Source organism: Chaetodon trifascialis, chromosome 10 (genome assembly GCF_039877785.1).
Source record: "Chaetodon trifascialis isolate fChaTrf1 chromosome 10, fChaTrf1.hap1, whole genome shotgun sequence".
NCBI lineage: Eukaryota > Metazoa > Chordata > Actinopteri > Chaetodontiformes > Chaetodontidae > Chaetodon > Chaetodon trifascialis.
In genome coordinates this window covers 26343981-26358877 of record NC_092065.1, presented here as the reverse complement: position 1 = coordinate 26358877, position 14897 = coordinate 26343981, and the positions used below count along the sequence as shown (strand labels likewise).

At 43.2% G+C, this 14897-nt stretch overlaps 2 protein-coding genes across 2 annotated transcripts; one reads left to right on the top strand and one right to left on the bottom strand.

The window, feature by feature from the left end:
- The first annotated feature begins 1846 nt into the window (after positions 1–1846).
- Positions 1847–7690, top strand: pllp (plasmolipin). The gene is made up of 4 exons (XM_070973130.1): positions 1847–2002; positions 5627–5800; positions 6498–6614; positions 7583–7690. Exons 1-4 carry the CDS (start codon positions 1847–1849, stop codon positions 7688–7690), a joined length of 555 nt encoding a protein of 184 aa, XP_070829231.1.
- Positions 7691–11087: 3397 nt separating this feature from the next.
- Positions 11088–14818, bottom strand: arl2bp (ADP-ribosylation factor-like 2 binding protein). The gene is made up of 7 exons (XM_070972506.1): positions 14690–14818; positions 14266–14335; positions 14017–14078; positions 13172–13278; positions 12676–12761; positions 12274–12370; positions 11088–12120 (listed from the first exon to the last, which is right to left on the bottom strand). Exons 1-7 carry the CDS (start codon positions 14706–14708, stop codon positions 12022–12024), a joined length of 540 nt encoding a protein of 179 aa, XP_070828607.1. The 5' UTR covers positions 14709–14818; the 3' UTR covers positions 11088–12021.
- Positions 14819–14897: the final 79 nt, after the last annotated feature.

The following is a 14897-nucleotide window of genomic DNA, read 5'->3' as shown; positions in this document are numbered from 1 at the left end:
ACGACAAATATTGTGTGGTTAGCTAAAAAACCCTCACTGGTTATAATCACATTTAGCTCAGTATACAGCGTTCACCAACAATATACAGGAGGAACTGTTCAATCTTCTGACTGTAAGAGTTTATTTGATCTCTGCATCCTGCCTCAGATAGTTGATGCAGTGACAGGAAACAAGCCTAAAAACTGCTCAGAGGACAGTCACTGCTGGCTGTCTTTGATATCATATATTTCTTGCATGTATGCTTGTTTCTTGTGCTGTTGTTAAACAGCGAGTAGGAGAGATCGTCACCATCGCAGTGATGATCCTGCTGACGTAGACGGGATCAGATCTGTGCTCAGTGTCCATCTCTGAGTTCTTCAGGGCACCCTTGGAGTTGTCCAAGACTTCAAAACAGATGTCCATCACATAGTCTTCAAACTGAGAGAGAGAGCAACAGGGAGATCAAACATGAGAGAGGAAGAAGATGAAAGACTCAACCTTTGAGATTTCATATCAGATCTGTCCATCGTTGGTCAGTCTGTGTGTGTCTGTTCCACCACTTTCTGTCTGTCTCTCTGCCATCTATCCGTCTTCTGTCCTCCTCTCTGCCCTCCCAGCAAGCTGTGAAGGGACAAGCCCTTGTTTGTGTGGTTTGGTTACATTCTGACACCTCCTATCCACAAGCTTCCTCTGTCCAACAAACACATTTCCTGAAGACCCCGACTCTCCGCTGTCACACTGCTGAGACAACACACAGACATAATCAACCCATTGTGTGTGTGTGTGTGTGTGTGTGTGTGTGTGTGTGTGTGTGTGTGTGTGTGTGTGTGTGATTTCAGGGGATACTTTTGTTCTAGTCCCAGGTCCCTGTAAATGAGTAAATCAGTCCATCTTCATTCATTACATACTCCTGCAGCAGCGCCTCATCAGAGAGGTGCACCACATCATCTGGTACACACACACACACACACACACACACACACACACACACACACACACACACAGGTCATGTTTCAGGAAAACAAGGTCTTTTACTGACCTCAGCCTCTCCATCACACCTAAGTGTCAGAGACTGACACAACAGACGGACACACTGATGGGCAGGGACCGAAAAAGCAAAGCAGTTCATTACTTTCTCAACCGCTTCCTCTTTCACACACACACACACACACACACACACACACACACACACACACACACACACACACACACACACACAGAAGACCACAAATAACACAATAACATTGTTCCATCAACCGAACAGGGTTACCTCAGGTGTTGTGTTGGTTTAATGTTCCTCCTCCGAGTTTTCAAACACATTAATGAGTCACTCAGGTGAGAGGCCTCTGAAAGCCATGTGGGCGGTGCCAGGAGGAGATGTGTGTGTGTGTGTGTGTGTGAGAGAGAGAGAGAGAGAGAGAGAGAGAGAGAGAGAGAGAGAGAGAGAGAGGGAGGGCAAAGTGTAGAGTCATACCACCTCCATTGGACACCTGTCGGTGCAGGTGGAGAGAGTGACTGTTGGATATTATTTCACTGGAGGGCTCCTCTTTAACTCACTGGACGTTTTCTGCTCTTTATCAGCAATCAAGACTTTATATGTGTGTTTTTAATAGAATATTCTAGATTTAATAGCTGCTTTTTAACACAGCCAAACTTAAATTTGAAGCTTTAGGTTTTGCTTCTGCGACCAGTGGATGTGGTCAATGGTTACTGAATCCTAACGTTCAGGAGTCGTTTGAGGAGTGAAAACTGTTGGAGGAGGACATTTTCATCACAGACGTTTATTCTGAGACTCAATCTTCGGTCTCAAGGAGTTTGTTTTCGCTGCTGTTTCTGAGACGCCTACCTTCACGTAAGCTGTGGGATCATGGCAGACTTCCCGTCCAAGGTTACCACAGAGACCAGCTCACCCAGCTCTCAGCAGGGGGGCAACAGCCTGCGAGGACTGGCTGCACCGGTCACCAGTATGATTGACATGTCCTTTATCCGAAGCATCCCAGCCATCCTCATGGTGGCAGAAATAGTACGTAACAAACTGCTTTTCCTCTGTTCGACCACATCTATGCGGTGGTCTATCTCCAAACACTTTCTGACTTCCTCACGAGCTCTGTGGCTCTCTGGCGCAAGTCCATTTTTTCCTATTCAATACATAAATCTGGGGAAAAAAGGGTCACAAATATATAGTTCTGTGAACCGTGGATGTGTTGGGGATTCGCTTCAGTTGCAGATTAATACACGTTTGGTGCTGTGGGGAGTATTTATGGAAGCAGGCCAGTGTATGTGCGATAACTCAAAATGAACCACAGGGTCCATGTTCATAATGAATAATGTCTTTTTTGAGAGTAAAAAATATATAGACAATTTCGCACCAATTCTTGGTCCAAAATCTGCCCGTCATGTTTTAGTCTCACGTAACAGAAGCACCACTGTTACAGCTAAAGGGCCAATGTGTGGATAGAGACTGGGTAATCTGGGATCAGTAGGATAGGTTTGTTAAATATGAAACGTGTTGTTGAGGTAAGGCGTTAACAGCAAACTACATTATGCGATAATCTGTGCAAATTGTTGTGAACATTGCAGCTGCTTTAGATAAAAACATTTGTATACTTTGGCTCTTCATCTGATGCCACAGGAGTCTGAATGCATGTCAACAAGCTTCAGTTTGTGCACCATAAATGCCACCGACTATCTTTCAGTGGTACACATCAAAGCTTCTGCTGTTTTGCTTGGCAGTGAGCACCGGGTTGGCCTGGTGAGGAGGTGCGAGCTGAAAATGAAACTGATCAGGATTTGTCCTCATGTACATCAGTGAGAGGATTGTGGGGGGCAGCAGGACAGCCATGTTATGGTTGCTCTAATGTTTGGTTCCAGGGTTGAATGGAGTACAGAAGCAATCAGTTTCAACTCAAACTGGTGGTCAGAGTGGTTTATGTGCACTAAGGTGTGTGCACACAGAGGACATGTGACCGGCTGGATGATGACAGGCTGAGGAGAACTTTGTCCCCTGAAGGCCCCGTCCTGTCCAGTCACGCCCCTCTGACATTTACAATACATGCACTTAACATTTGCCTTTAAATTGTTTAGCTTCATTACACTGAACTTATAGGTAAGTCTTCAGGGACAGAAGCACAATGTTCATATATGATGTGACTGACTTCCCACCTCTCCGAGCTCTATGAGTTGTTGCAGGCTTTATTGGTTTTTGATGGTATTGTAGTAGTATGGCCAGTTAGGTAGTAGTCACCAGTAATGTAAGCTTGTGAGGTGTGGCAGGTAAGCCTTGAGGTAAAAATAAGGCAAATTTATACCCACTTATTCAATTAATCTGCAATAAAAAAAAGTCAGTTTATGTTTATGTTTTAACATCCCTTGGAAATTATATCTTTTCAACCCAAATATTCAAGAAAATCAGCAGCAACAATAATAAGTCTTTCTGTTACTTTGTGTGTGTATACGAGTAAACATGTTTCCTTATAAGCAGTACTTATAAGCACATAAAGTTTATTCAGTATGGCACCTTTCACTAAGGAAGATCGCAGCGTGCTTCACAAGAAAAACAATAAGAGCAAGAAAAAAAAGGAACAAACAATGAAACATAAGCAACAATAAACCTTAAAAAAGACAAAATCACAAACACTAAACAGCATGCGGTGAGAGAAAAGGCCACTTTGAATAAATGAGTCTTTAGCTGCTCCTGCAAGGCGCCAACTGAACACAGATCAGCAGGAAGAGTGTTTCACAACGTTGGAGTAACCGCTTCACGAGGCCTGATCAATTTATGATTTTAGCTGAGCGCGAGGGCCAACCAGTAAGCACTGGTCAGAAGACCAGTGACCTTCTGGTGATATAAGGATGGAGCAGGTCAGAGAGAGAGAACAGGAACCCAAACAGGAGTCCTGTCCACACAGCTGCTTTCAGTGTGACACAGTTGTTACTTATGTAATGTGAGCTCATTTACTGCCAGTTGCCGCTGTGACAGATGGCATTATCCACCTTGATTAAATGGCTACAGTTATGATGTCCAAAGGTTACGAAGCTGTGGACACATTGTGAAACATTGTAAACTTAAAGAGCGGAACTGCAGGGTCAGGTGACGGTCCTCTGTGGGAGCAGTCACTGCTGCATTGATGAGAGCAGCCTTAAAGCAACACTAGTCCTGCTCGCTTTTACCTCTGTCTGACGTGTGACAAGCAGAGAAAAGTCATGAAGTCAGAAAACTGATTCAGTGCTGTGAGTTACACAGCAATCTGTCAACATTAGCCACCACTGGGCATGCCAGACCGGGCAAGAGCAAAGCAGCAAATGTAAGCAAAGTGTGGGCAATTCATACTTCTGAATTAAATCTTTCAAGTCGCTTTAAATGACTGATAGATACTAAAGATTAGTGGAAAATATCTGCTAGAAGCTAATTATGTATACTTGTTACTCAGAAAGACGTTCTGCATATTATACAAGGAGGGGGCAGAGGGGAGGGCAGCGACTGTATCAAACCAGCTTCTTATGCAATATTGGTAAATAACATGTCCCATGTATGTTGCATTATAAGTCACATCTGAGTGCATGGTGTAACTTCACAGATCTTTAAACAGCAGTGAAAAGATAAACTTCTAGTGTAAGTAACTGTGTTATAACCCTTTGTGTCATGGCATTGTATTGATATTAAAGAGGTTTAATGGCGATAAACAAAGTCAGACAGCGAATGTGCCCTCAGCTGTGGATCACAGAGGCGTTTTAGTTTTTGTCAGAAAGTTAAGGTTATCTTCTGTTGCTCCCGTTCAGAACAAGTCTTAGCTAAGTTCGGTGCTTTGTAAAGGTCAGAGTACCCATCTGTGTGTATGTGTGTGTATCAGGTGTGTAAAAAGTGAAACCTGATCTCCATGTGGATAATAGACTGTCCTCTTGTGTCCTTAGAGATCCAGAGGCAAAGAGAGGCAGCTTGTGTGGGTTCTGTCTGGATGATGTCTGTGTTTTAAAGATCCTACATGATGGATTTTTGGCCTAAATTTCAGATATTGATGTTTTTTAAAAAAAACGAGACCTTTGTTTGTGATAGCGTCTGTAATGTTTTACATTGACCACTTTGGTCTAGACTGAAATACCTAAACACTATTGGACTGATTGATGTGAAATTGTGAACTGATGATCTTGTTCCACAGAGGATGAAACCCACTGACACTGGTGATCCCCTGACTTTTCCTCTAGCGCCACCAGCGGATTGACACTAGTGCTTTTGTCAGCAATATCTCAGTGGAAAGTGGATGGAATGGCAAAAAATCGGGTTCATACATTCATGTTCCTCTTAGGATGAACTGAAATTAATTTTCTCACTTTGCTTTATGACCAAATTCGAATTCCCATCAAGTTGCACTGCACTTTGTGTTTAGTGCTAATTAGCAAATGTTAGCACATTAACACTCTGAACTAAGATGATGAACATGGTAAAGCTACCTGCAAAACATTAGCATGTTAGCACTCTGTCATTGTGTCCACGTTGTCATGCTAGCATTAGCATTTAGTTCAAAGTACCGTTGTGTCTAAGTTCGGCTTCACTGAGCTGCTAGCATAACTGTAGCTTCTTAGCCTTGTTTCAAGGATGGGTGCACTTGATCTCTCTTCTTATTATTGGTCTGTCTTGTTTTCTCTCTAGTTTCTGGGGCTGCTCCACTGGGCGCTGATAGCCAGCACCTACTACTCTATCCTGCCAGCATATGGTTGGGTGATGTTTGTGGCTGTCACTACGTGGATCCTCACCACCGTCCTCTTCTTCATGATCCTGTTCAGTGCCCACCGAAAATTCACATTCGTCCCCTGGCTGCTAATGGTAGGCAAGGATGAGGGAAGGGAATGATGAAGATCAGTCATGAGGTGTTGCTTTAATGCTAAATTGTCAGACAGATAGCAATGAGTGCAGATAAACAGAGTAAGTAAGGGAGTGAAGAAAGTAATTTCTGGCATTAATTTCAAATCTCAAGTATTTCTTTATCGCATTAAACATTAATGACTAAAAAAGCAACAATGAAAGTCAAACTTTGAAAACAGGCATCGTTGGCTATTGTTTGCAGAGCATTTAAAACTCAACAAATCCTGCCCCAGGGAGAAGAGCACAGACAGAAATCACCAGAACTGTAAATTTGGCAGAAAATCTGTTTTCAGGCGCTTTAAAATGACACCATAAACACCACCAAGTCTCCCTGTGCAGCTAATGTTAGCTGTATCCAGGTCCAGACTGGCCCATAAGGCACTCTGATGAGATGCCATTTGATCATAAAATGCTTCAATAATGGTGCATCAACAAGAGTGAAGCAACAGGATTTAGACTGAAGTGTGACTGTCAAGGATCAAGGACGATTTGAGGTTGAGTTCAAATTAAATGTAACTGACAAAATAGCATAATGGAGGAGGCTATAAAATGAGAATACTGGGACAGTGGTTCAAGGACACAGATAACAAAATGGGACATCGGGACGGTTTGGAGAAGCTCTGCTGAAGTGTGGCTAATGTTTCTCCTCTTCTGCTAGGTGATGGTGTATTACGGTGTAGCCACTGTCCTCTACCTGACCGCCTTCCTCACCAACGCGGCCTCTGTGGAGCCTTTTTATGGCTTCTACTTCTACGGACATCTGGCAGCTGCCGCTGTAAGACGCCTTCCTCATTCCCTCTTACTGCCATCAGTGTTTGGCTAGGAGTGTTTCTGATAGCATGTTTACTTACGAGGCTGTGGAAGGTACACACACCTGAAAGATGTGGGAGAGGCAGAGTGAGATGCAGGGTGAGGCTCATTTACCTTTGTACCACATCTGCCACTCACTCCTCCCCTCTGCTGTTTGATGTCAATGTTCAATGTACAAAGAAAGAAAAAACAGAGGGGGGTTGTGTGGATGTAGGGCAGTAGATAAAGAGGTAAAACAAGATAATAATATATAGTAATACAAGGTCCTGACTTATGTTCTTCCACAAACTCTTATCAGTTGCATTTTACTGCCTTTGAGGCATACCAGCAGAGGTAGCTCCATGTTTAAAAGGTCTGATGGTGGACTGGCACCATGCTAAAGCGGGAATCTTTATACATGTGAAAAAGCAAAGATGCAAACCTATCCTTGATTTATGTCAGATGTTGAGGAACTGAGACCTTTACTTTCCCTCCTGAAATCATTGGAAACACGGTTGCCTCACAGCTAGAAGGTCCCAGGTTCGATTCCCGCCTCGGGTGCTGTGGGTGCTGGGGGCGTGTCCTCCACCATTCCCTCGGTACTTCCCTTATCGAGGAAAGGGGCCTTTCTGTGTGGAGTTTGCATTTTCTCCCCGTGTTCACCTGGGGTATCCTCCATAAAAACCCCCACTGAAAACATGCAAGAAGATCACCTCCTGACCAATGGTGACGAAGAGAACTGGGTCCCCGGGCGCCGCTGTCGGCTGGCAGCCCACCGCTCCTGGTCTGGTGCGGAGGAGGGACTGACCAGGATGGGATAAAAGCGGAAGAAATAATTTCACTGATGCATGGCATGTGCATGTGATGTTGTTGTGATTATTATCATTATTAATTGTCTCTCTGTCTGCCTGTGTGTGTGTGTGTGTGTGTGTGTGTGTGTGTGTGTGTGTGCAGTTTTTCGGTGCTGTGGTGACGCTGCTGTACGGTGCCAGTGCTTTCTTCTCCTATCTGGACTGGAAGGGAGATGGAGGAAACGCTGCCACCAGCACAGTGCCGACCTAGGACTCCAGCTGCGTGATGCTGATCTTGGGGGAAAATATTCTTCACCTTCTCTTTCCCTTGAGTATTTTGGTTGTTTGAATAGTCTGGTGTTGATGCTCAACTGTCAGCACAGTCATTTGATTATTACTGCTGACTGTGGTAACCCAAATCCTGACCCGAGCTTCACCCCAGCGTTAACAATAATACGAAACCTGATTCAGACAGATGATATCTACACATTACTTTTCAATCAAACTCAATAAACCTTCACCTTCACATTCTGAAAATGAATTACATACTGTATCAGTACTGGATTATCCACATAAAATGTGGCTCTTGATACTGTATCACTGTTATGAAGGGGATCAACTGCACTGTGTCCACAAAATTAGGCCCTCCCAATAAAAATACATCAATCATCCAAATAGAGCCAACAGTTGGTAATACCATGGATTCAGACAAAAACATATTCCCAAAAATCAATGAAGCTAATGAGATAAAACATTAAATATATTGTCTTTGTACTGTTTTCAGGTGAGTATATATCAAAAAGGGTTAACAAATTATCAAATTCTGCTTTATGTCCCGACTTCCTTAAAATAGTGAACGCCTCTTACAGCCTGGTATTTTTCCCAGCTCTCTCAAATCTTCAATTGTTAGATCACTTTTAAAGATGCCCATCCATTATCAGTAACAACTGACCAATCTCTCACCTCCCGAGCCTGAGCAAAATCATTAAAAATGTCTTCAACAAGCAGATGATGGACCACTTGGCAGACAACAAAGTTTAGAATCTCTCCCAATCTGGCTTTTGCCCCAAACATAGTACAGAAACAGCCTTGGACAAGATTATCAATGACTTAAAGCTGCAGTAGGTAAGATGGAGACGGAGTTCACATCATTCCCCCTCCCTCTCCGCTGCACTCATGCCCCGCCTCCAAGCCCCTCCTCCCTGCGGCGTCTGCAGCTGCCGTGACGACCAGTAACATTAGCCTTAGCATCGGAAACAAGCTAACTGCCCAGCCGCTACATCACAGTCGCTAACATACCATACGCGCTGCGGAGTGTTACTATAACAATCACCATATTAGCTTTATGCTTATTTGTTGTCTTAGCCATATATGCTGTTGTTGGCGGCGGCGGTATGGGCAGTTTCTGCTTTGTGATTGGCTGTTGCTCTGCCATAGCTTTCACTAGCCTCCTGACGCCGCTCACAGAGCTGTTTGACTAAGCGGCAGCCAGCAGCATGAGCGGAGGGAGGGGGCGGTTCGAGTAGTGATTGACAGATGTCAGACACTCCCTCAGACGCTCCTCTGGCTCTGATTGGTTGTTTTGTGTCGGGCACGGTGTATTCTTGCAAATGGCAGTAGGAGCAGTAGGTGGGACCAATGGAGCCGTTTCTTTCACAGATGTCTGGGCATAGGGAGAATTTTAGCTAATATGACAAAAAAATACTTTTAAGTGAGTTACCTACTGCAGCTTTAAAGGTTTTAATGTTGGTGCTTGTCATAGGAATTTCAGCTCCCAACAAAGTTTTATCTCTTATTTAGTCCCCCTGGGTTTTAGGCCCAGTATTATTCAGTTTGTATTTTGCTGCTTCTGGGCGAACTTATCAAGAAGCACAATGTGTGCTACCATAGTTATGCTGATGACATGCAACTATATATCTCCCTGTCCCGTCACACTTTCAGAATGTACCATAGACACTGATAACTGGAAGTCTAGTAATTTGAAGTTTGAGGCTAAAGCTAACAGAGAGTGAATGTCTTTTAAATAGTCACAGCTGTCTCTGGAAAGTGTCACGCAGGGCAGACAGCTTGCTGTCATTCTCGACGCTGACCTCATTTCCAGAGCCGCATTAACGGCAGAGTTCACAACTGATTTTTACATTTAAGAAATACTGCCAAGGTGAGAAGCTTTTCATCTCAGGATGATGCTAGAAATGTGTCCATGTTTTTATTTCCAGTCAGCCAGGTACTGCAATGCGCTCACAGCAATATCTAAAAAGCCTCTCAATCCACTGCAGCTACTCCTGCCAGAGTTTAACTAGATAAAGGAAATATGACCATATGACACCTGTGCTGAGCTGGTTATGCTGGCTTCACAGTCAATTTTAGACTTCATTTTAAAATTCTATTGCTCGTTTTTAAGGCTGCTTTTAGCTTTTATGCTCAGAGCCACTGGAACATCCTTCCCAGTCGTGTTAGCTTCATCTTTTAAAACCAAACTGAAAACACTCCTCTTTAGCTGCACATCTCAGTAGTCTGGTTTGCAGGTCTTAATAATTATTATCTCATTTTTACTTCTTTTATTCTTCTTAACATCTTAATTGTCAGCTGTCGCTCTCAATCATTATTTAATTCAATCGTATTTTATGTTTACTTTTTGCTGCTCGGTTGCTGGCTTTAATTATCTTATTTTCTTCATGGCTTTTAACTCACAAGTATATTTGTTCGTTTTAATAATCTTTGCTTATGTCTGATGTTCTATCTTTACACTCCACATAGTTTTCGTGGCTGAAACTGCTGTGGCAGCTCACACTGCGCAGTACATTGTGCTTCAACCTGGAATGAAATGTGCTTTACAGATAAAGTTTTGCTTGCTTGTTTGCATGTAATCACTGCAAAACTGCAACCTGTTGCTAGCGGTAAGCTGTAAGCCAAATGCTGGATGTAGCTTCAAACCTAATGTACAAACAAGAGAGTGAAGAGTGGTCTTCAGAAAGCAGATAACATTTCCCAATATGTTAAACTATTCCTTTAAAGTAAGCTCATCCATGCAAAACAAAGATGGACTTCAGAGTAAATGCAGTTATTTGTTCATATTCTGGATAACATACTGTCACTGTCATGAATCTTGACAATAACCCAATATTGTAAAAGTATTTTTGTGTACCGTGGGATCAGTTTTGATGACACTTGTTTGAAAAATTGCCTCATAACATCAACGTTAGTCAGAACTTCTCTGAAGTCGTGTTCTTGGTTTGTCGATGATGTAAAGATCATGTTCTGTATTTTCATCCCTGTGAATTCTCCCGGCGTGGAGCACCGTGTGGTCTCATCCATCAGAGAGAAAGGTGGAAACAGAATAAGTGAAAGTTTAAGATGTCATGTTTACAGAGTGCCTGCACCGGAGCAGCTCCATGTCGTACCGTGTGTGTCCCATAGAAACCGAGCCAAAGCACTGAGGACAAACTGAAAAATGGAAAAATTGACTGTTCTACTCAAACGTTCTGCAGGACATTAGCAACTCTTCAAATATCATCCCGCTAGGCATCCACAGAGCTGTGGAAAAACACGTTTTTGATCTATATGATACCGTGCTCAACTTCTGTTGTATGTGCTTAATTAAACATGTGGTGAGTCCTGGGGCTCGACCATACGAGTGTCCAAATAAAGCACTTGGTTTTTTCAATGTGAGGCTTTCAGCCATTTATTTGAAAATACCTTTTAACTAAGAAACCAACAGTATTTCACCAGTGACATAAATATACTTTTTCTTTAACAGCTGTCATGTTAAGACAAGTAGAAAACACTTTACCAGCACGCACACACACACACAATCACCAGGTATGTTAAACATCACTTTCACAGGCACAAAACTCGATCCAATGAGCTTCAGAAGGACAAAATAATTTAAAACTTCATAAAATAAACATGAGTTCTGCTGTGTTATGAAAAAACATTGCAGGCGAAGAGGGCAGACTGAAACATCCAGTCACATCAATGGTTTCTCCTGCTTACCGGCTGATTCGTCGATGCCTCTCACATGAGAGCCAGTAGGATGACCTGAAGGAGTCTAACACCAGAACAGACTCTGAGCATCTCCTCCCCAACCAGGCAGAACAATAAACACTACATCTTAATAAAAGCTGTGTGAATGAGAGGATGAAAGCAAGATTCAGGCACTCACCTACAAATTCCAGTGTGTCTAACTTAAATATTCCAAGTAGTCATGAGGTCGAGTGCACTGGATGGGGAGCAGAGAGAAGCCCAAACCATGTTCACATCGAGGCTCTTAAACACACAGGCCATCCCACCACATGAAACACAGACGTGTGTGTGTGTGTGTGTGTGTGTGTGTGTGTGTGTGTGTGATCTGCTGCTCGAGGCCATTTGTGCACAGACTGTAGATTTCTGGGGAACGCATCCAGCAGCTCACCATCCAGGGGTGTCGCTAAGGGAGTACAACTGCTGCCCTAACCCCCGTCCCATATCTGTAAGTACCACCTCAGGTGAGTGCAAAACTCACAAAAACCACTGACGACTACTTTCTGAAGTCAGAACGAAATTTTACATAAACATACTGAGGAGGACGCAACTGAAACGTTGGACTGTGAGTGTGTGTGTGTGTCACTGCGATTCAGGGGAGCCGGTGTGTTTGGAGCCTGCAGGGATCAGAGACGTGACCACCAGGCCTTGAGTCAGGTCCAGACCTCGTCCCTCCTTCTCCTAGAAACACATGCAGCTGGTATTAAAGCAGAGCATCAGAAACAGCAGTCCTGATCACCAGAAATCAGACACAGGCTGGGGCTGGCAGCAAAGAGGAGACCAGTCTCACTGAAAAGGGGTTTAAAGATGTTCTGCAGGTTGCAACCAACTCACAGCTCTGTATTCCAGAAACATCTCCTTGAAGGCCATGAAGTCAGTGAACGTCAGCAGCATGTCAAAGATGTCCCCGGGCACCTCCTCTTTGTGTTGCCTTCAGATGGAAGGAGACACATGGTGAACGTCATCACATTTTCAGCGTCATTTTGTGCCACCTAGTGGCCTGTTGCAAAATAACATGACAAACAGGTGCATTGAACACACCACTGTAGGAGCTGAGGGGTTGCGTTCAATGACGCCACTTATGTCACCGATTGAATTAAAGTGGCTGAGCGGCTGTAGAGGACAACACAACACAACACAACACAACACAACACAACACAACACAACACAAAACAACACAATACAACACAATACAACACAATGGCCTTAGGGGAGAGGTGTAAGGTCACATCTTACATGAGCAGCTCTATGAAAGTGTCCATGTTGAACCCGGGCAGCCTCTCCACCAGCTGCTGCTCCAGGTACTTCTCCAGCAGGTCGACCTACACGACAGCCATGAGCGTTATTATGGTGTCAAAGTCCGTCAAATACAGTGTGTTCTGACCAACGTTTGATTCATTGGACAATAAGATGAGGGAGAAGTTGTTTTCTTGAAATGCTGGAAACAATAAAATGGAGCTTTTTTCTTTTTATCTGATTAACCGAAGCAATAATCGACTGTCTCAAAATAGCAAGCTGTAGCCCGAAATTATGTTCAACACATAGCTATTTTCATATATATGTGTGTGTATATATATATACATATATATATATATATATATATATATATATACATATATATATATATTTTTTTTTCAATTTTATTTTATTTTTTTCCCAATATGAGTCACATAAATCAGATAATCGGATGTTACATTCTTTGACAGCAGGAATGGGAGTGATTTGAACTCACGTATTCATTAAAGATGGGTGTGTAGCTGAGCTTGTTCTCGTCAGAGTCCTCAAACTCCACGTAGTGTTTCTCCATGAAGTTTTGCTGAAGCTGCTGGAACTCCTCCTCTAAAAAAAGTCACAGACATGGAGACCAACACGGACCTTCATCATTAATTAGTGAATCACTGAAGATTTCTGTGTCTTCAGCTAGCTAGTATTTTCCTACAAGTCTACATCTTGAACTCCTAATTCATTCTTTTACTGAACAAAATAAAGGAAAAAAAAAAAACCACTGACTGGGTTGATTGAACACTTTAAGAACTGAAATCAATTGAACTGTAATGTTAGTCACAGGAGCCAATTGTCCTTTAGAGATGGACTGATGTTTGTCAGGAAAGCTACCAGAGCTGAAGTCTGACTGCCCATAACCTCAACACAAGACTCTAACAATGAGAAATGTGCTGTTATCACTTGTTGTGAAGGGGTGCCGATACTTTTGACCATGCAGTTTTCATTTGCTGCAGCATTTTGGTGGTATTTTGTGTTGAATTTGAGGAAACCAATTGTTGCTTTAGCTGTGTTAAGTTATTAAAATGATCCTGGTTTGGTTACTTTATCAAAAAACCTCCAAAAGTGTGCGACTTTTGCTAGAAAACCAACACTTCCAGAGGGGTGGCAGAACTTTCATCCATTACCGTGGGCGTCAAACGCTGCAGAGGTCTTTATTTTCAGGAAAAAAGCCACTTTTCTCACATTCAGTGGCTCCATTGGTTTTCTAAGCGCAAAGACTGGTGAGATATGTTTACATCTTTCACAAACTGTGATTGAAACTAAGTACTATGAAGCATTGAAAAAAAGTCCTACCCATGATGATGTCCTCTATGTAGCCAATGACAGCATCAAAAGCGGCGTCTGCAGCTGAAGAACTGGAGGGAGAAAAAGAAGTGAGCTCAAGTTAAAGGTGGACTTCAGGGATGTGAACATGACGTTAGAGGGCCTGCTGTGAATCTATCATCTGTACGATACGGTATCAAGACGTGGCTTTGAGCTTGTTCTGACAGTGTTCAGGCTCAAAGCCACGTCCCAGAGGGCATAAACCTGTGGACAACCAACCTGGACACAGCAAAGTTTTCTTCGTCCATGTCCACCATCTCTACGATGTTCTCCCCGCAGCTTCGGATACCTGCAGAAGGAGGGACGAAAGCACCTGAATCCTGATGTTTTCGCCAAATGAGCTGCTATGTTACACAGCTCCGCTAACAAGCTAATGCCATGTTTGATAACCCCCCAGTCTTTATGTTCAACCACAAAGCTTCCCGCCGGGCCTGATTAGTTTTGGTCGTTGCTGATCAATAACGTTCGCTGGCTCAGTAAAGGTTAGCTAGCATTAGCTAAACACATGTAGCTAACGGACGTCACATGAACACGAACTGTCAAAGTTTGTTAACTACATTTTGTGTTTTTCCAATAAGAAAATGACTTTACACCTTCCTCCAGTCGCATTAATGTGAGCTAAGTGAATATAACATATGCTTACTTCTTTCCTGGATGTCCATGTTGTTTCAATAACTCGCTAACGTGGGTGGTAAATACCAAACGTAACGTCGTTCCCAAGGAAACGGCGAACATGTGTGCGCCTGTGCGTCTCGTCCGGTGGAACAAAATCTGTGAACGTTGGTTCCCGTCTGACATCATATGGGTACACATAGGTGGGATTACAATCTTTACTGTCACTCTTCATCAAC

Coding starts and splice junctions, on each gene's coding strand:
- pllp (XM_070973130.1), top strand. CDS start 1,847: ATGGCAGACTTCCCGTCCAAGGTTACCACAGAGACCAGCTCACCCAGC. Junction 5,801..6,497: donor TCGTCCCCTGGCTGCTAATG/GTAGGCAAGGAT, acceptor CTCTTCTGCTAG/GTGATGGTGTATTACGGTGT. Junction 6,615..7,582: donor GACATCTGGCAGCTGCCGCT/GTAAGACGCCTT, acceptor GTGTGTGTGCAG/TTTTTCGGTGCTGTGGTGAC.
- arl2bp (XM_070972506.1), bottom strand. Junction 13,279..14,016: donor CATAGAGGACATCATCATGG/GTAGGACTTTTT, acceptor GACTTTTTTTAG/AGGAGGAGTTCCAGCAGCTT. Junction 12,121..12,273: donor TGTTTCTGGAATACAGAGCT/GTGAGTTGGTTG, acceptor ATGTGTTTCTAG/GAGAAGGAGGGACGAGGTCT.